Genomic DNA, 18,935 nt, shown 5'->3' with positions numbered 1-18,935 from the left:
TGCAACTTTTGCCACGTGGCGCTGACGTGGCGTGCCACATGATTAAAAAATAAAAAATAAAAATAAAATTCTGAAAATTATTTAATCTGAAAATAAATTTAAAAATCATAAAAAATTTCCAAAAAAAATCTAAAAATAATAAAAAATTTCCGAAAAATCCCAAAATAAATTTAAAAATCATAAAAAAATTTGAAAAAAAATCTGAAAATTATAAAAAATTTCCGAAAAATCTGAAAATAAATTTAAAAATCATAAAAAAATTTCGAAAAATAGATATTTTAATTTGAAAATTATATATTAAATTTTTTTCGAAAAACATAATTTCAGAAAAATATAATATATATTCTGAAATTAATATATTATATTCAGTTTTTCCGAAAAATTTCAGAATATATATATTAATTTCAGAAAAAAATCAGAAAATATATTTCATAATTTCATAAAAAATTTCCGAAAAAAACTTTATTTTAATATTTCAGAAAAAAAATTTGAAAAATTTTATTTTAATATTTCGGAAAAAATTTATAATTTTTAAATTTTTTTGAAAATTTAAAAAAATTTCGAAAATTTATAATTTATTTTTTCGGAATTTTTAATTTTTAAAAATTTTTCGGGAAAAAACTAATTCTTATCTACAACATTCTTCGAAAATTTTCACATTTTTTTAAATTTTTCGGAAATTTTTTTCACATTCTTCGAAAATTTTTCGAAATTTTCGAAAATTTAAAAATTTAAATTTAAAAATCTGAAAAATCCGAAATATTTTTAAATTTTCGAAAATTTCAATTTTTTTAAAATAATCATGCGGTAAGGCGCAACATTAAGAAAGACTAATGGGGCAAGAAAGATGTAGCAGAAGTCTGACAGGAAACTTTTTTCGTATAACCCCCTTCTACTTGTTTAATTAACTGAATATGCGGGGAAAATAATAAATAACAAGCCTTTTAAAGTAAAAATTGTCATATTCATATATGTATAATGTTATCATAATCATATATAGATCAACTTTGCTGGCATGACACACAAGTTTTCGAATTTTTTTAAGTTTTCGAAATTAAAAATTTAAAATTTTAAAATTTTTAAAATTTTTGAAATCTTGTTATGATTTTTAAATTTATTTTCAGATTTTTCGTAAATTTTTTATGATTTTTAAATTTATTTTCAGATTTTTTGGAAATTTTTTATAATTTTCAGATTTTTTTCGGAAATTTTTTATGATTTTTAAATTTATTTTCAGATTTTTCAGAAATTTTTTATAATTTTCAGAATTTTTTCGGTAATTTTTTATGATTTTTAAAATTATTTTCATATTTTTTAATTTTAAAAACAATTTTCAGAATTTTTAAAATATTTTTTAAAATTTAATATTATGTGGCACGCCACGTCAGTGCCACGTGGCAAAAGTTGCACAGTCAGCAACTGCCACGTGGCGAATGCCATGCCACATCAGCGCTACAGTGGGCCCAGGGACCATTTTCAAACAAAAAAAAATTTACAGGGACGTAATTCAAACTTTTTTTTTTACAGGGACGAAAATCAAAACACGCCTATATTACAGGGACGAAATTCATATTTAAGCCTTTGTGTTATATACAGGATCTTGAATTTTCATGTTATGATAGTATTGAACTAATTAACTCAATAAATGATGGTGGTTATGTTTTTTACTCATGTTTTTGTATTAGTTAAGGTTATATTGTATGCTTGGACTCATGATTTTATTACGTCCACACTTAATTTACATTTGCCAAGGGCTTGTTTTTATTGTGTTTCTTGTTTTAGATGAAGTTGGTGAATGTTAGGTGTAGTTGATGTGCAAGTCTTGAAATAAATTACTAAATAAATAGAGTATGGTCATGTTTATTGCTCATGCTTTTGTAATGATTAATCTTCAATTTTATTTTTAGACTCATGATTTTATTATTGTCACACTTAAATTGTATTTGTTAAAAACATATTATGAGACGGATGGAGTAATATTTTGCTTGTTTAGTGAAATAAAAATAGGAAATTTAAATCTAGTTCAATTATTATGACAAAATTATCATTGATTTTATCTAAGTGTTGTTTAATTAAATTGGAGTAATATGATAGTTTAAAATGTATGTTATTTTCTCAAATATATAGTTGATAATAGATTGTAAACAAAATTACATAAAGAAACATGGATATATATATATATATATATATATATATATATATATGTGTGTGTGTGTGTGTGTGTGTGTGTAGCGCACACATCTTAGTTTATTAGTGAAACAAAAAAGAGAGAGAACGAAGACGTACAAAGTGTCTGTCTAGATGCTAGGTTGATATAATAATTATATGTATAAAACTTTATTTATTTTGTTTACAAACATATAAAACGTATTTAGAAAAGGTTATCATTATTGTAGTCAAAATGTAGTCCTGAAAAACATCATCAACCGTTTTTAAACAAATTTGAACATGCGAATTATAAAAATTAAAAAAACAAATATTAAAGATAATATGTAAAAGATATTTGATACACTTATTCAATAAGTATATAATTATTGTTTTGATATGGTAAACGGTATGTGATAGTTTTGAGGTGTCAACATGTTGAGATGACATTTCTGATATGTTATGATTTTGCACTATAACTTTTGCTGAAGTAAAAATCGTTTATTATTGTGTGTTATATACGGGGTTTTGAATATTCATGTTATCCTAGTATTGAACTAAATAACTCAATAAATAGATGAAGGTCATGTTTTTTTACTCATGTCTTTGTATTAGTTAAGCTTATATTGTATGCTTGGACTCATGATTTTATTACGTCCACACTTATTTTAGATTTGTCAAGGGCTTGTTTAATTGTGTTTCTTGTTTTAGATGAAGTTGGTGAATGTTAGATGTAGTTGATTTGCAAGTCTTAAATTTTTATTTTTAGACTCATGATTTTTTTATTGTCACACTTAAATTGTATTTGTTAAGGACATATTTTACAATTGCTTCACACTTAGGTATATAGTAATTTATGAATTAATTATTATTACATCTTACCAACAACAGATGGCCAAGTTACTAATGCAAGAGGATGCATATTGGCGTCAACGGGCAAAAACTCATTGGTATAAGGAAGGAGACCGAAATACAAAATTTTTTCATGCCTCTGCTACTGCTAGAAAAAAGGTAAATCACATTCTCTCTCTAGAAAATGATCAAGATGTCAAAGTTACTGATAATCCTGGAATGAGTAATTTAGCAAAGAACTACTTTGTGGATTTATTTCAAAAAAAGATCAGTAATACCACACCTGTGGTGGATGTCATTCGACACTCTATTACTGACACTGATAATGCTTTACTTACTGCACCTTTCTCAAAGGAAGAATTTAGAGATGCAATTTTTTCGATGCACCCAGACAAATGTCCTGGTCCTGATGGTTATAACTCAGGGTTCTATCAACATTTCTGGTCCAATTGTAGTGAAGACATATTTAAGGATTGTTGTGAGTGGTTAGAAACAGGTCAGTTTCCGGCTTCTTTGAATGCAACAAATATAGCTCTCATTCCAAAGGGTAACATTCAGACTACTATGAAGGATTGGCGCCCTATAGCTTTGTGTAACGTACTGTATAAACTTATCTCCAAAGTGCTTGCTAATAGACTGAAAGTCGTGTTACCTAAGTGCATTTGTGATAACCAATCTGCTTTTGTTCCGGGTAGGTCAATCCTGGACAATGCCATGGTAGCTATTGAGGTTATTCACTATATGAAGACGAAGACGAGGGGAACAAATGGTTGTGTTGCACTTAAACTTGATATTAGTAAGGCTTATGACATGATGGATTGGGATTATTTAAAGGAGGTCATGCTTAAGATGGGGTTCAATAATAAGTGGATTCATTGGATGACTATGTGTGTTGAGACGGCTGATTATTCGGTTCTTGTTAATAATGAAGTGGTGGGGCCTGTTATTCCAGGTCGTGGTTTGAGACAAGGGGATCCTCTTTCTCCTTATCTTTTTATTATTTGTGCGGAGGGCCTTTCCTCTCTTATCAGAACTGCTGAGTCTAGAGGAGACATTAGGGGTACAACCATTTGTGGAGGTGCGCCACCAGTGTCTCATTTACTTTTTGCTGATGATTGTTTTCTTTTCTTTAAAGCAGAAGAGCGTCAGGCTCAGGTGATGCAGAATATTCTCACAATGTATGAAGCAGCATCTGGTCAAGCTATTAGTTTGCCTAAATCTGAGATATATTATAGTAGAAATGTTCCTGTTGCTTTAAAAAATTCAATCACTGATATTTTGGGAGTTCAGGCTGTACTTGGTACAGGAAAGTACTTAGGTCTTCCTTCGATGATCGGGAGGAACCGTACGGCAGTATTTTCATATATTAAGGACCGTGTCTGGCATAAGATAAATTCTTGGAGCAGTAAATGTTTATCTAAAGCAGGTCGTGAGGTCATGATCAAATCTGTGTTGCAGGCTATACCGTCGTATATTATGAGTATCTTTCTATTACCGTCTTCTATTATTTCTACTATTGAGAAGATGATGAACTCATTTTGGTGGGGTCATGGGGGGCCCAATAATCGGGGTATCCATTGGATGTCTTGGGAGAAGCTGTCAATGCATAAAAACCATGGCGGTATGGGATTCAAAGATTTGACTGCTTTTAATCTGGCTATGTTAGGAAAACAAGGTTGGAAATTTCAGACAGAACCTGATTCTCTTGTCTCTCGTATTTACAAGGCTCGGTATTTTCCTTCATGTAGTTACTTGACAGCAAATTTGGGTCACAATCCTAGCTATGTATGGAGAAGTATTTTGAAGGCGCGCTTCATAGTACGCGGTGGGGCGCGTTGGTGTGTTGGTACTGGTCACAGTATATCTATACTTGATGAACCATGGTTGCTGAATGGGGATCGTATAGACAGACATATTGTCGGGGCAAACTTTGTGAGAAATTTTTCTGTGAGTAGTCTAATGAATACCTCGTCGAAAGGCTGGAACCAGGAGGTAATTCAACAAGTTTTTAGTTCTGATATAGCCGACTCTATTCTTCGAACACCGTTACTTGATCAGGTGGTGGATGACAGGTTAATATGGAAAGCTGAAAAGAATGGTTTATATTCCGTCAAGAGTGCTTACAGATTGTGTATGGAAGAATTGGTGGATGTTTCTCACCTTCGGAGGCCGGGATATTGGTCTGGTATTTGGAGACTAAAAGTGCCGCCAAAAATAAAGAATTTACTTTGGCGAATGTGTCGTGGGTGCTTACCTACCAGAGTTCGACTTCAAGATAAAGGAGTGCAATGTCCCACAAGTTGTGTGAGTTGTGATGGCCCACATGAGGATCTTGCTCATATTTGTTTCGAATGTCCTTTTACTGTGCAGGTTTGGCGTACAACCGGTCTTTGGAATACAGTTCATAAGGTGTTTCTTGAAAAGAATTCAGCAGCTGATGCCATCTTCGAATTGCTACATCAACTTTCACGAGAATTTAGTCAACGATTTGCAGCTGTCCTATGGAGCCTTTGGAAGCATAGAAATATCAAGCTTTGGCAAGATGTCACAGAAACTTGTGCTAATGTAGTCGATCGAGCTTGTCATATTATGGAGGATTGGTATGCAGCTAACGCCACTATTCCAGCAGCTAGTCGTAACAACACTTCAACAAATTCAGTTCGTAATGATCAGATGACGACAACAATCCCGGTAAGACAAAGTGGTTCAGGTACAACACGAAATTCTTCTGCTACAACGAGTGATATGGCTTCGGTCAGGTGGCAGCGGCCACAACGAGGTCGTCTGAAATGTAATGTTGATGCTTCGTTTTCGGATCAGTTAAACAGAACAGGTATTGGCATATGTGTCCGTGATGACGAAGGAACATTTGTGCTGGCTAAAACTGTATCTATCTCTCCCATGTGTTCTGTTGCCGTAGGAGAAGCTCTAGGCTTATTCCATGCCTTACAATGGCTAAGTGACATGCAATTTGACAACGTCGATTTCGTCTTGGATTCAAAGATTACAACAGATGCCTTTCACCATCGTTGGATTGATGTTACAGAATTTGGCCAAGTGATTTCAGCATGTCAGAGTCTCTTTAACACAAACTTCTCAAACTCTAAGGTCGAGTTTAACAGGAGACAAGCAAATGAGGTAGCTCACACCCTTGCTGGGGTTGCCACATTATCAGCTAGTCCCAATATTTATTATCGTGTACCTCGTTGTATAAACTCTCTTATTATTAATGAAATGCTATAAGCATGCTCTTTTCCTTTCAAAAAAAAAAAAAAAAAAAAACATGAAACCTACGATGTTACTCCTAAACTTTTTCTCTTTGTCTCTTTTGTGAAGATCACCTAACCAAAGAGAGTGATGTATACAATTTTGGGGTTGTTCTACTGGAAATTATGTCAGGCAAACGTGCATTAGATAACAACAGGCCATTTTTGGAACGTAATTTAGTTGCATGGGCCAAACAATTACTCACTAGCAAACGCAAAATATCTCAAGTCATGGATGCTCGTATAGAAGGACAATACTCATTGAGTGAAGCAATGAAATTAGCTAACATTATAATTCAATGTCTGTCTGAAAGTCCAAAATATAGAACAAGCATAGAAAAGATTGTGAGATCATTGGAGCAACTTCAAGATTCCAATGACACAACTGGTAAAGTGGGGAGCTCTTAATCTCAACATCAAACAACCAACCATCAAAACAAATGGTGATACCTCAATTCTCAAGCAGCAATGGTTTAGAACAACATGGAAAAAGAGTCTATAAGTGGAGAGTGTAATTCTAATTTGAGTTCATGTGTGTCTCCTAGTCATAAGTAGACCTCTTAAAGTTGATTTGATTTTCTTAAATGTTTCTCTAGATCGATGATTATATGATATGATATTTCTCTCCTTTTTTTTCCCAATTCTTTTTTTTTTGGTCAGACTTTCCCAATTCTATATGGTAGCTATAATTTTATCGGAGACATTAGTAAATCAAAATAAAATTGAGGAGATTGGTAGGAAGTTGGGTTTTGATAATTGTTTTGCCGATGAAAGAGAAGGTCGGTTAAGTGGTTTGGCTTTCCTTATTGAATTGCGCAAACCAAAATTATTCGCAAAACTTCGCATACGATGGTACTATCATATTGAGTTGCGAAAACCAAATTTTTTTTCCCAATACTATGATTAAATGATTTCAATTTGTATTATTAACATGATGTGCATTATACATGACATTATAACATTTCCATTTAGTTCTTACACATAGGAAGCACCAGCTCTGTATATACTCTATAAAACAATGTATATTGTTTGAGGTATGGGAAGTATGTCCAAAAAATTTCCTCTTCTACTTATGACGAGGCGACACATGAAAACAAATTAGAATTACATTCTCCACTTATAGATTCGCAGATTCTTTTTCCGTTGTTCGAAACCATTGCTGCTTTAGAAATGAGATAATGACCATTTGTTTTGATGGTTGATTGTCTGCTGTTGAGATTAAGAGCACCCCACTCCACCAACTGTGTCATTGGAATCTTGAAGTTTCTCCAATGATCTCACGATCTCTTCTATTGTTGGTCTTTCAGACAGACATTGAATTACAATATGGGCTAATTTCATTGCTTCGCGTGTAGAGTATTGGCCTTCTATACGAACATCCATGACTTGAGAGATTTTATGTTTGCTGTTGAGTAATGGCTTTCGCAATTCAATATTTTCCCAAAGGAATGGCAAACCACTTCCCTAACCTTCTCTTTCATCGGCAAAACAATTACCAAAACCCTACTTCCTGCTGATCTCTTCAATTTTATTTTGATGCACTAATGTCTCAGATAAAAACATAACTACCGGTTTATTTCACTCAACTAGGTATTTAAGTGCAGGAACTGCTCGCAAGTTATCCAATCCTCGGAGAAAGTTCCAACTGATGATACTCATTAACGGGTTGAATGATATATGTCTTGATGAGTCATGTAATATTTATATCCTAATCAATATACATTAGATATCACATGGTTCATGTGCTTGAATATTATGGTCTACAATTGAATAAATACATGATGGGTGGAACTTTTGCAACTCTTTTGTAAGAGTACGTTGTTCTTTTGTAAACCAAGATATCCCTTGTTTGAAATTGTGAAAACAAATCTCTCGAGGTAATTGAGATGCTTTTAAGTGGTTCGATCTTCCTAACATATGTTTTTCCATGCGCAACGACTATAAGGATTGAACCTTGAACCAAATGGTTAAGGGACTCAAACATTTACTACAATTATGTCACACCATGTTAGTCATTACTAAAAGAATGGTTAGAAAAATTGTAACACTACATAAAATGGTAGGTCACCTCTCCACTTTCCTTAAAAATAAATGTCTGACATATGCCAGCCAATCATTGAAAGGAGTTACATATACCCCATATAGAATTGGGAAAAAAGAAGAGAGAAATATCATATCATATAATCATCAATCTAGAGAGACATTAAGATAATCAAATAAACCTTAAAAGGTTGACTTCAAGAAACAAGTATTCTCATTCCTTAGTATCATAAATTCATGCACTTGATCTAGGATAATTTGATCATGACATGCTACTATATTAAGATTTATATTATTAACATGATGAGCATTATATTATGACATTAACATTTCATTTAGTTCTTACGCATAGGAAGCACCATCTCTGTATATATATACTCTTTAAAAAAATGTATATTGTTTGAGGTATGTGAAGTATGTCCAAATATTTCGTCTTCTACTTATGACCATTTGTTTTGATGGTTGGTTCATAGTCACAGAATTCGTTACCCTAACAAGGAACCGCGAATTGGTTCGTACGTACCGGTTCGCGGTACTTTTGCGAACCGGTTCGTCCAAATTCGTGTGGAATTCGCGGAAAACAGCGTACCAGCAAGATTGAAGAGAGATCCCGTAAAAAATCTCAGTTTTTTTCATTTTGCAGATTTGAACCCCAAATTAGGGTGAAGGAAAGGGTGAAGGAAAGGGTGAATTTGATACTCAGTTTCACCCTTTATGTGATTAATTGCAAGTTGGTAGTGAGAATTAGTGGAGAAAGAAAAACTGAAAAGAGATGAAACAAGAAGATGAACAGGGAAATTCTTTTTTCACAGAGAAGAAGATAACGGGTCAAGAAAGAGAAAGATTTATCTTTTTTTTTTATTTAAAAAAAAAATAAAAAAATTGGGTTCAATTAAGTATCATTATTATTCACCTAAACAAAAACCACGTTTACACCTTCTCAGTTTACAAGGAAGCCTTTCACTAGTCACAACAAGTCAAACACTATTTATTATTTAATTTAACTACATCTCTTCAAAAGAAAATTAATTTAACTACATGTGGATTGGTAAAAAAAAAAAAAACATTTCGTATGGTTCTTTAATTTTTATTAATGAAATTAATATTTTCTAATATATTTTTAAAACTAATTAGTTTTATTAATTTACCATATTCAATGTTTTACCTGAACGTACCAAATATCGAACCGGCTCTGTATACCCCCCGCGAACCGAATTCTTTGACAGTTGGCGTACCGCGTACCCGAATTCGTACCACGTACCAAAGAGAACCGCGAATTGTGTGACTATGGGTTGGTTGTTTGATGTTGAGATTAAGAGCTCCCCACTCCACAAACTGTGTCAATATTGGAATCTTGAAGTTGTTCCAGTGATCTCACAATCTTTTATATTCTTGGTCTATATTTTGGTCTTTCAGACAGACATTGAATTATAATGTGAGCTAATTTCATTGCTTCACTCGATGAGTATTGTCCTTCCATACGAGCATCCATGACTTGAGATATTCTGCGTTTGCTGGTGAGTGATTGTTTGGCCCATGCAACTAAATTACGTTCCAAAAATGGCCTGCTGTTATCTATTGCACGTTTGCCTGACATAATTTCCAGGAGAACAACCCCAAAATTGTATACATCACTCTCTTTGGTTAGGCGATCTTCACAAAAGAGATGATGAGTAAAAGGTTAAGAATAAAATTGTAGGTTTTATTTTCATTAATTACTATATACCCAAATATAGTGAAGAACAACATCACATACTAGTTGGATTAGCATGAATTTGATCTAAACTCTAAATACAATAAAATGTGTTATTTGAACATCAAACTACAGACACCGTACGCGACACTATATATATTTAACTATTTCTCTCTCATACTTTAATCCTTTCAAACATATGTGTATCTCAAAAATACAAATAAAAATCAAAGAACATCGTATTTAACATCAAAGTATACTTTTCACATAAAGAAAACTGCATTTACCAATATTGGCTTGAACAAGATTAAGGTACCTGTGTCTATATACTCAGGGGCTGCGTTAATTAGAGGGTCCTTATCCACCATATCGAAGTCTGACATATTACTATCTGATCTATATTTTGCCACCCCAAAAAAGGATAGTTTTGCATTGTAGTTCTGTCATTCACAAACAAATTTACAAACTGAGTGTAACTATTAAACACTCCTTCTCTAAGCTTGTAAAAACAATGAATCCACTTACTGAATCAATCAAGATTTTTGAAGTTTTGAAGTCTCCGCGTCTCCTTTCCACTTCATGACCATGAAGAAATGCAAGACCCTTCGCAGCATGAAGAGCTATCTTCATACGGATTTTCCATGAGAGTGACTGAAAGTATGAAGCCCCTGCTCCATAAACATTGTAATATACTAACTAGTAAATGAAATCAACAAATAAAAAATTGAAAAAAAATGACAATTACAGAAGGAGGGAAATTTAATAACATACTTCTAAACAAATGATTATCCAAACTTCCTTTCGCCAAAAATTCAAATAGCACATGGTGAGTGGCTCTAGGCAATCCGGCCAAATTAGTGAATTGGATTAAATGTTGTCGTATGTCACCTGGAAACACCACAAATAAACTTAACCAATGCAAAATATGATCCCAAAGCGAACTAAAAATTTTACAACCACAAAATAAGTGAGGTGCGGTTTCATGTTCACCACAACCAGACACACAAGCCGAGTTAGCTAACAAAAGAACACGCCGTTGCACCAAATTGCCTCTAGTAGGAAGTCGATTTCGGAGGAGGCGTCGCACATACAAAGACACCTAATTAGAGCTTATTATAAAAAAGAGTTCTTAAAAAAAGAGAATAAATTAGATGGATTGCATTTAGCCTCTAGAAAATTAAATGAACCATAGATTGCTTTTCCAAACTACTTCAGTCGTGATTCCTTACAAGGTACAATGACATGTTTCAATTTTCCTATATACGTTTCTAACAAGAAATAATTTAGATTAATACTCGATTGATCATGCCTCAATATATGAGGAGATTTCGTGTCTCTTTGTTCATTTGTGCATCATGTCAAACGAATGGTGCATATACCTAAAAAATAGTAGTTGAGGAGAATACATTTGTTCAGTCATTCTCTAAACAGTAACCAATCAGTTTCACGAGGTTAGGATGACGCAACTCCCCAAGGTAATTGATTTCTGCCTATAGTACAAGGTCAATTAGTCTCATCATCAATTTTACTACCAAAAACAAGTTTCATAAACTAATTTGATATAATCCTAACTTGAAAATAAAATTAAACGACACTCACCAACCATTCACTATCTCCTTGGTTGCTTTCTTTGTTAAACATCATCACAGCAACAACAAAACCAGTACCTGGTTTAGTAGGAGCTAGCGTGTGCTCATCGATCCACCCCTTAAATACCCTACCAAACGCACGTTCATCCACAACTTGACCACTTGGATGAAAATTTCTTGTAGCAGTTTTTAGCTCATTGAATCTGAAACACTTCAAATTGTTGGATTGTAATATCTCACCCTCAGTACTTGAAGTTGACGAACATAATACCTTGATGCTTAAACCACTAAAAACATCCTCTTCTGTTCCAACATCCTTTGGATTCAAACCTGTCCATGTCAAAATAGAAACATGAACTAACTTTTATAAAATATTCTGCTTGCAAACATTTTTCTACCAATAGAAGAAAAGAAGGTACAATAACATTGGATCTCAAAGTATAACTCATTACATATTATTCATTTGAAGCAAGTGTTTTTGGTGTATTCAAAAAAATAGAGCTCAAACACATATTAAGAAAGTTAACAAATAAAAAAGGGGAATATATAATAACATTAATGATACGAGTAAAGCAGCAAGCCATGAACATAGAACTAATTCAAGAACAAAGAACTCTTGGATTGGACCCCTTCTTGTCTCTTGTTAATTTTCAATGTAACCAGAAGAGCACAGCTACAAAGTAATAGAATTTTATCTATTTGAAACACGTAAGTTTGCATAAAGCAAGGCCTTAAAATTATAGAGAAGAAAAACAAATGTGAACGTGTGAAAACTGAAAACAATTATTTTTGTCCTGGCTGCTACTTTGATCGGTTTTTTATGATCAAGTTGAAAGAAATAGAAGAGCCACAACAAAACCATGGTAGTTTCCTTTGTGAAAATAATAAAGTAAGTATGCCTGTTTTTAAATAATCTTCCATAGAAGACTGATAAGAAATTATTATTTCTTTGACTCAGATTGATTTTTTTTGTATAGCCAATTTGACAGTGATCGAAAAGAACTTATAACCACACTATTTTTTGTTGAATACAGAACTAAAACCAAATAATTTTCTATAAAAAGCAAGTCACTTGTTCCATGAGCATAACTCAATTGGTAGGGACATTGGATTGCATATGCAGGGGGTCGGGGTTAAAACCTTGAATTCCCCACTTATTTAGGAGGCGAGTTTTAGTCACTGAGCTACTCGACAAAAAAAATAATAAACACACCACTTCGTTATGTAAGTTGCATGGTTTGGAACCGATGTAGTTTGAACTTCATGTCCTTATTTTTAGTTTAAGTGCATTTTTTAATTGGATACCTCAATTAGTTCGAGCTAAAGGATAAGGAGTTGAAGATTATGGTTCAAACTTAGAAGAAGGAGAAAAACCAATCTAACAACTAATTACTAGCCTTTGCTATTAAAAAAATTTGATCATGACATGCTACTATGATTAAGATTTATATTATTCTTACACATAGGAAGCACCAGCTCTGTATATACTCTTTAAAACAATGTATATTGTTTGAGATATGTGAAGTATGTGAAAAATTTCCTCTTCTACTTATAACGAGGAGACACATGAAAACAAATTAGAATTACATTCTCCACTTATAGATTGACATATTATTTTTCCATGTTGTTCTAAACCATTTGTTTTGATGGTTGATCGTCTGTTGTTGAGATTAAGAGCTCCCCACACCACCAACTTTGTCATTGGAATCTTGAAGTTGCTTCAATGATCTCACGATCTCTTCTATTTTTGGTCTTTCAGACAGACATTGAATTACAATATGAGCTAATTTCATTGCTTCGCGTGAAGAGTATTGGCATTCTATACGTTTGCTGTTGAGTAATGGCTTGGCCCATTCGACTAAATTTTGTTCCCGAAGTGGCCTGTTTTTATCCACTGCACGTTTGCCTGACATAATTTCCAGTAGAACAACCCCAAAATTGTATACATCGCCCTCTTTAGTTAGGTGACCTTCACAAAAAAAGGCAATGGGAAAAAGGTTAGAAGTAAAATTGTAAGTTTTATGTTATATTTTGTTGTTGGTAAGTTGTAATAATCATTAATTCCTTCATTACTATAGACCAAAATATAATGACGAACAACGGCACAGACTGACTAGTTGGGAATGGGAAGTGTATGGTTTTCGTTAAGCTAAGCCCTTTGAATTTGAGTTAAAAGAAAACATCTAAACTCTAAATACAATAAAGTGGTTGCGTTATTTGAATATCAAAATACATACATCACATATGTGGAGGGGCCATATCAGAGGACATTATATTTAACATCAAATTAAAACTTCTCATAAAGAGAACTGCAACTGCCAATACTGACTTAAAAAAGATTTAGGTACCTGTGTCTATATACTCAGGTGTCGCGTTAATTTGAGGGCCCATATCATAGTCGGACATATTACTATCTGATCTACCTTTTAAAAACCCAAAAAAGGATAGTTTTGCATTGTAGTTCTGTCATTCACATAAACAAATTTACAAAATTGGTTAACTATTAAACGATCCATCTCTAAGCTTGTAAAATCAATGAATCCACTTACTGAATCAATTAAGATTTTCGAAGTTTTGAAGTCTCCATGTATCTTTCCCACTTCATCACTGTGAAGAAATGCAAGACCCTTGGCAGCATCAAGAGCTATCTTCATACGAATTTTCCATGTGAGTGGCTCAAAGTTAGAAACCCCTGCTCCATAATCATACGAATTATTTGTTGTAAATGAAGTCAACAAATAAAAATCATTATATAAAAAAGACAATAATAAAAGGAGGTTAATTAACAACATACTTCTAAACAAATGATTATCCAAATTTCCTTTGGCCAAAAATTCATATACTAAAATCCGGTAATTATCCTCTAAGCAGTAACCAATCAGTTTAACGAGATTAGGATGACGCAGATGCCCAAGGTAATTGATTTTTGCCTGAAGTACAAGGTTCAAAATCAAAATCAAAATTCTCATCTGTCTCCATATATTTAATTTACCACAAAAAACAAGGTTCAAAAACTAATTTGATATTTTCTTAACTTCAAAATAAAAGTAAAAGTGACACTCACCAACCATTCACTATGTCGCTGGTTGCTCTCTTTGTCAAACATCTTCACAGCAATATCAAAACCAGTACCTGGTTTAGTAGGAGCTAGCGTGTGCTCATCGATCCACCCCTTAAAGACTCTACCAAACGTATCTTCACCCAATACAGTACTTGGACGAAAGTTCCTTGTTGCGGTTTTTAGCTCATTGAATGTGAAACACTTCAAATTGTTGGATTGTAATATCTCACCCTCAGTCCTTGAAGTTAGCAGAACAGTTGAAGAGGATTCCTTGTTTCTCAAACCACTCAAAGCAACCTCTTCTTGGTGTATCAAAAAAAAAAAAATATCTTTAAGAAAATTGAGCTCAAAACTAGTATATTAAAAATAAATAGAGCTCAGATACCAGCTGAACAAATTAAGAAAGTTAAAAAATATAAAGGGAAAAATATAATAACATTAGTCATACCATTATGTGTAGGATTTTCAGCTTTGACCCTTGCACTAAAGCAGCAAGCCATGATCATAAAACTAATTCAAGAACAAAGAACTTTTGGATTTGACCTTTTCTTATCTCTCAATGCAGCCAGAAGAGCAGCTACAAGTACTAGAAATTTTTTCAATTTGACACAAACAAGTCTGTATAAGCAAGGCCTTGAATTTAAAGAGAATTAAAAAAAAAAAGTGAATGTGTGAAAACAACTAGTTTTCCACAAACGAAAAGTTAGGACATGACCACGAGGTCAACACAACTGTTGATGTGTGAAGGGATCATATTATTTTTTCTTTTTTTTAAAGTAGTTTGTTAGACTGTGGAGAAGGATAAAACAAGAACATGTTTGTCTTTGACAGCTACTTTTAAAATATATATTGAGCAAAAGACTTTTTTATTTTATTTTATTTTCTTGACTAAAAATACTTTCTTACTTAATATGTTTGTCTTTTGAATTTCTTATCAATTATTTCTATTTTTGCATCCTTAACAAGTGCCCTAAGGGGGTGTGGTTATGGTGCATAAGGAGATCCTTATGCACCGTGCATAATTGCTTTCTACACCCAACATAATTGCTTTCTACACCCCAAGTGAAAGCTTAATTCTAATAAGTAGAGGTGTCAATAGAGCCCCAAATTTCAAAGCCCACTTAAAAAAGCTCCCACCAAGCCCACTAAATTAAAGCCCCATATTATAATTTTTTTCTTAACAATTTATTTATGCAAAATAGTTTATTCGAAATAGTTTATTTATGCAAAACAACTTATTAGAATGATTTTTTAAAAACCGCTTATTCAAAACAACTTATTTATGCAAAACAGCTTATTCCGATCTCATTTTAAAAAGCAACTTATTCAAAACAGCTTATTTATGCAAAACAGCTTATTCGAAACAACTTATTAGGATCACTTTTTTAAAACCGCTTATTCAAAACAACTTATTTATGCAAAACAACTTATTTGTGCAAAACAGCTTGTTTATACAAAACAACTTATTCCGATTTCATTTTAAAAAACAACTTATACAAAACAACTTATTTATGCAAAACAACATATTTATGCAAAACAACTTATTCAAAACAGCTTATTTATGCAAAACAGCTTATTCGAAACAACTTATTTATACAAAACAGCTTATTTGTGCAAAACAGCTTATTTATACAAAACAACTTATTCCGATTTCATTTTAAAAAACAACTTATTCAAAACAACATATTTATGCAAAACAGCTTATTTATGCAAAACAGCTTATTCGAAACAACTTATTTACACAAAATAGCTTATTTGTGCAAAACAGCTTATTCAAAACAACTTATTTATACAAAACAACTTATTTGTGCAAAACAGCTTATTCAAAACAGCTTATTTATACAAAACAACTTATTCCGATTTCATTTTAAAAAACAACTTATTCAAAACAACTTATTTATGCAAAACAACATATTTATGCAAAACAACTTATTCAAAACAGCTTATTTATGCAAAACAACTTATTCGAAACAACTTATTTATACAAAATAGCTTATTTGTGCAAAACAGCTTATTCAAAACAACTTATTTATACAAAACAACTTATTTATACAAAACAGCTTATTCCGATTTCATTTTAAAAAACAACTTATATATGCAAAACAACTTATATATGCAAAACAACATATTTATGCAAAACAACTTATTCAAAACAGCTTATTTATGCAAAACAGCTTATTCGAAACAACTTATTTATACAAAATAGCTTAGTTGTGCAAAACAGCTTATTCAAAACAACTTATTTATACAAAACAACTTATTTGTGCAAAACAGCATATTCAAAACAGCTTATTTATACAAAACAACTTATTCCGATTTCATTTTAAAAAATAACTTATTCAAAACAACTTATTTATGCAAAACAACATATTTATGCAAAAACAACTTATTCAAAACAGCTTATTTATGCAAAACAACTTATTCGAAACAACTTATTTATACAAAATAGCTTATTTGTGCAAAACAGCTTAATCAAAACAACTTATTTATACAAAACAACTTATTTGTGCAAAACAACTTATTTATACAAAACAACTTATTCCGATTTCATTTTAAAAAACAACTGATTCAAAACAACTTATATATGCAAAACAACATATTTATGCAAAACAACTTATTCAAAACAGCTTATTTATGCAAAACAGCTTATTCGAAACAACTTATTTATACAAAATAGCTTATTTGTGCAAAACAGCATATTCAAAACAACTTATTTATACAAAACAGCTTATTTGTGCAAAACAGCTTATTTATACAAAACAGCTTATTCCGATTTCATTTTAAAAAACAACTTATTCAAAACAACTTATATATGCAAAACAACTTATTCAAAACAGCTTATTTATGCAAAACAGCTTATTCGAAACAACTTATTTATACAAAATAGCTTATTTGTGCAAAACAGCTTATTCAAAACAACTTATTTATACAAAACAACTTATTTGTGCAAAACAGCTTATTTATACAAAACAGCTTATTCCGATTTCATTTTAAAAAACAACTTATTCAAAACAACTTATATATGCAAAACAACATATTTATGCAAAACAACTTATTCAAAACAACTTATTTATGCAAAACAGCTTATTCGAAACAACTTATTCATACAAAATAGCTTATTTGTGCAAAACAGCTTATTCAAAACAACTTATTTATACAAAACAGCTTATTTGTGCATAACAGCTTATTCAAAACAGCTTATTTATACAAAACAGCTTATTCGAAACAACTTATTTATATAAAATAGCTTATTTGTGCAAAACAACTTATTCAAAACAACTTATTTATACAAAACAGCTTGTTTGTGCAAAACAGCTATTTTGCACAAAATAAGCTGTTTTGAACAAGCTTTTTATGAGTTAGAGAGAGAAATGAGTATGGATTATGAGTTTCTTTACTGGAACGTTGTTTAACATGTTATACATTGAAATTATTACTGAAACCATAATTATGGTTTAATGGTTTTGATAATCATGTATGTGAAACTAAGATAAATGTGTAATGATTTTTAATGAAATTATTATTGTTAGATGGTTTTGAATAATGATTAAGATGTTATGCACTGAAATTATTACTGAAACCATAATTATGGTTTAATGGTTTTGATAGTCTTCTATGAGAAACCAAAATAATTGTCTAATGGTTTTGCTATGACTATGGTTTCTGTGAGTTGGTTTCAAAACCATTTTGCTGTCGAAATGGTTTCCGTGAGTTGTACTCCAAAACCATTTTGCAGTGAAAATGGTTTCCGTGAGTTAGACTCCAAAACCATTTTGCAGTGAAAATGGTTTCCGTGAGTAATGCTAACACCAGATCCGAACCGGATTGATCATAAACAACACAATTCATCACAACATTCTCAATAATTCATCAAATCCGAATTTCAGCTTATATCAACAGATTTCACATCGAATCATTTCCCAATTCCAGTGAAAATGGTTTTGTAATAAAAAAATTGTGATAAACATTTAAATCATTATTAAGTAACCACTTAATAGTACACACTTATAACCTAATGTGAATTAATCAATAAGTAACCACTTTTTTGTAAAGCCTCGTCATCTCTCTTTTATTTCTTACGTTGTAAAACGAATTTCTGACTTTGTCTAAATATAATCGCGCTTTAATGGTTTTAATAGACTTGTATGTGAAAGAAAAATAATTGTCAAATGCTAAATAAAATAAAAGAATACTGAAAATTATTATTGACAAATGATTTTAAATAAAAACTATTACTGAAACCATAAGTGTGGTTTAATGGTTTTGATAGTGTTCTACACGAAACCAAA

At 31.8% G+C, this 18,935-nt stretch overlaps 3 protein-coding genes across 6 annotated transcripts; 1 reads left to right on the top strand and 2 right to left on the bottom strand.

Annotated features, from left to right (window-relative positions):
* Positions 1 to 3,036: 3,036 nt before the first annotated feature.
* On the top strand, positions 3,037 to 6,671 carry LOC146939709 (uncharacterized). Its single transcript, XM_085749811.1, has 2 exons — positions 3,037 to 6,205; positions 6,334 to 6,671. Exons 1-2 carry the CDS (start codon positions 3,037 to 3,039, stop codon positions 6,669 to 6,671), a joined length of 3,507 nt encoding a protein of 1,168 aa, XP_085605937.1.
* A 677-nt stretch (positions 6,672 to 7,348) lies between these two features.
* On the bottom strand, positions 7,349 to 15,381 carry LOC146939707 (receptor-like cytoplasmic kinase 176). Of its 4 annotated transcripts, none has more exons than XM_085753251.1 (7): positions 15,095 to 15,285; positions 14,650 to 14,948; positions 14,380 to 14,515; positions 14,135 to 14,277; positions 13,934 to 14,048; positions 13,410 to 13,554; positions 7,349 to 7,662 (listed from the first exon to the last, which is right to left on the bottom strand). In XM_085753251.1, the coding sequence occupies exons 1-7, from the start codon at positions 15,150 to 15,152 to the stop codon at positions 7,482 to 7,484; spliced, it is 1,077 nt and encodes a 358-aa protein (XP_085609377.1). In that variant the 5' UTR covers positions 15,153 to 15,285; the 3' UTR covers positions 7,349 to 7,481. The 4 variants fall into 4 exon arrangements, with proteins under 4 accessions (XP_085609377.1, XP_085609378.1, XP_085609380.1 ...); XM_085753252.1 differs by having other exon boundaries at positions 14,650 to 14,945; XM_085753254.1 differs by lacking the exon at positions 7,349 to 7,662 and having other exon boundaries at positions 12,993 to 13,554; positions 14,650 to 14,945; positions 15,095 to 15,381.
* Positions 10,059 to 12,295, bottom strand: LOC146939708 (putative serine/threonine-protein kinase PBL10). Its single transcript, XM_085753255.1, has 4 exons — positions 11,596 to 12,295; positions 10,768 to 10,884; positions 10,522 to 10,664; positions 10,059 to 10,436 (listed from the first exon to the last, which is right to left on the bottom strand). The coding sequence occupies exons 1-4, from the start codon at positions 11,600 to 11,602 to the stop codon at positions 10,260 to 10,262; spliced, it is 444 nt and encodes a 147-aa protein (XP_085609381.1). The 5' UTR covers positions 11,603 to 12,295; the 3' UTR covers positions 10,059 to 10,259.
* Positions 15,382 to 18,935: the final 3,554 nt, after the last annotated feature.

The sequence above is a fragment of the Medicago sativa genome, chromosome 3 (genome assembly GCF_051527215.1).
Source record: "Medicago sativa cultivar Bolivia chromosome 3, Bolivia_mono, whole genome shotgun sequence".
NCBI lineage: Eukaryota > Viridiplantae > Streptophyta > Magnoliopsida > Fabales > Fabaceae > Medicago > Medicago sativa.
Note: the sequence above shows the minus strand (reverse complement) of the source record. Positions and strands in the feature narration are given on the sequence as shown.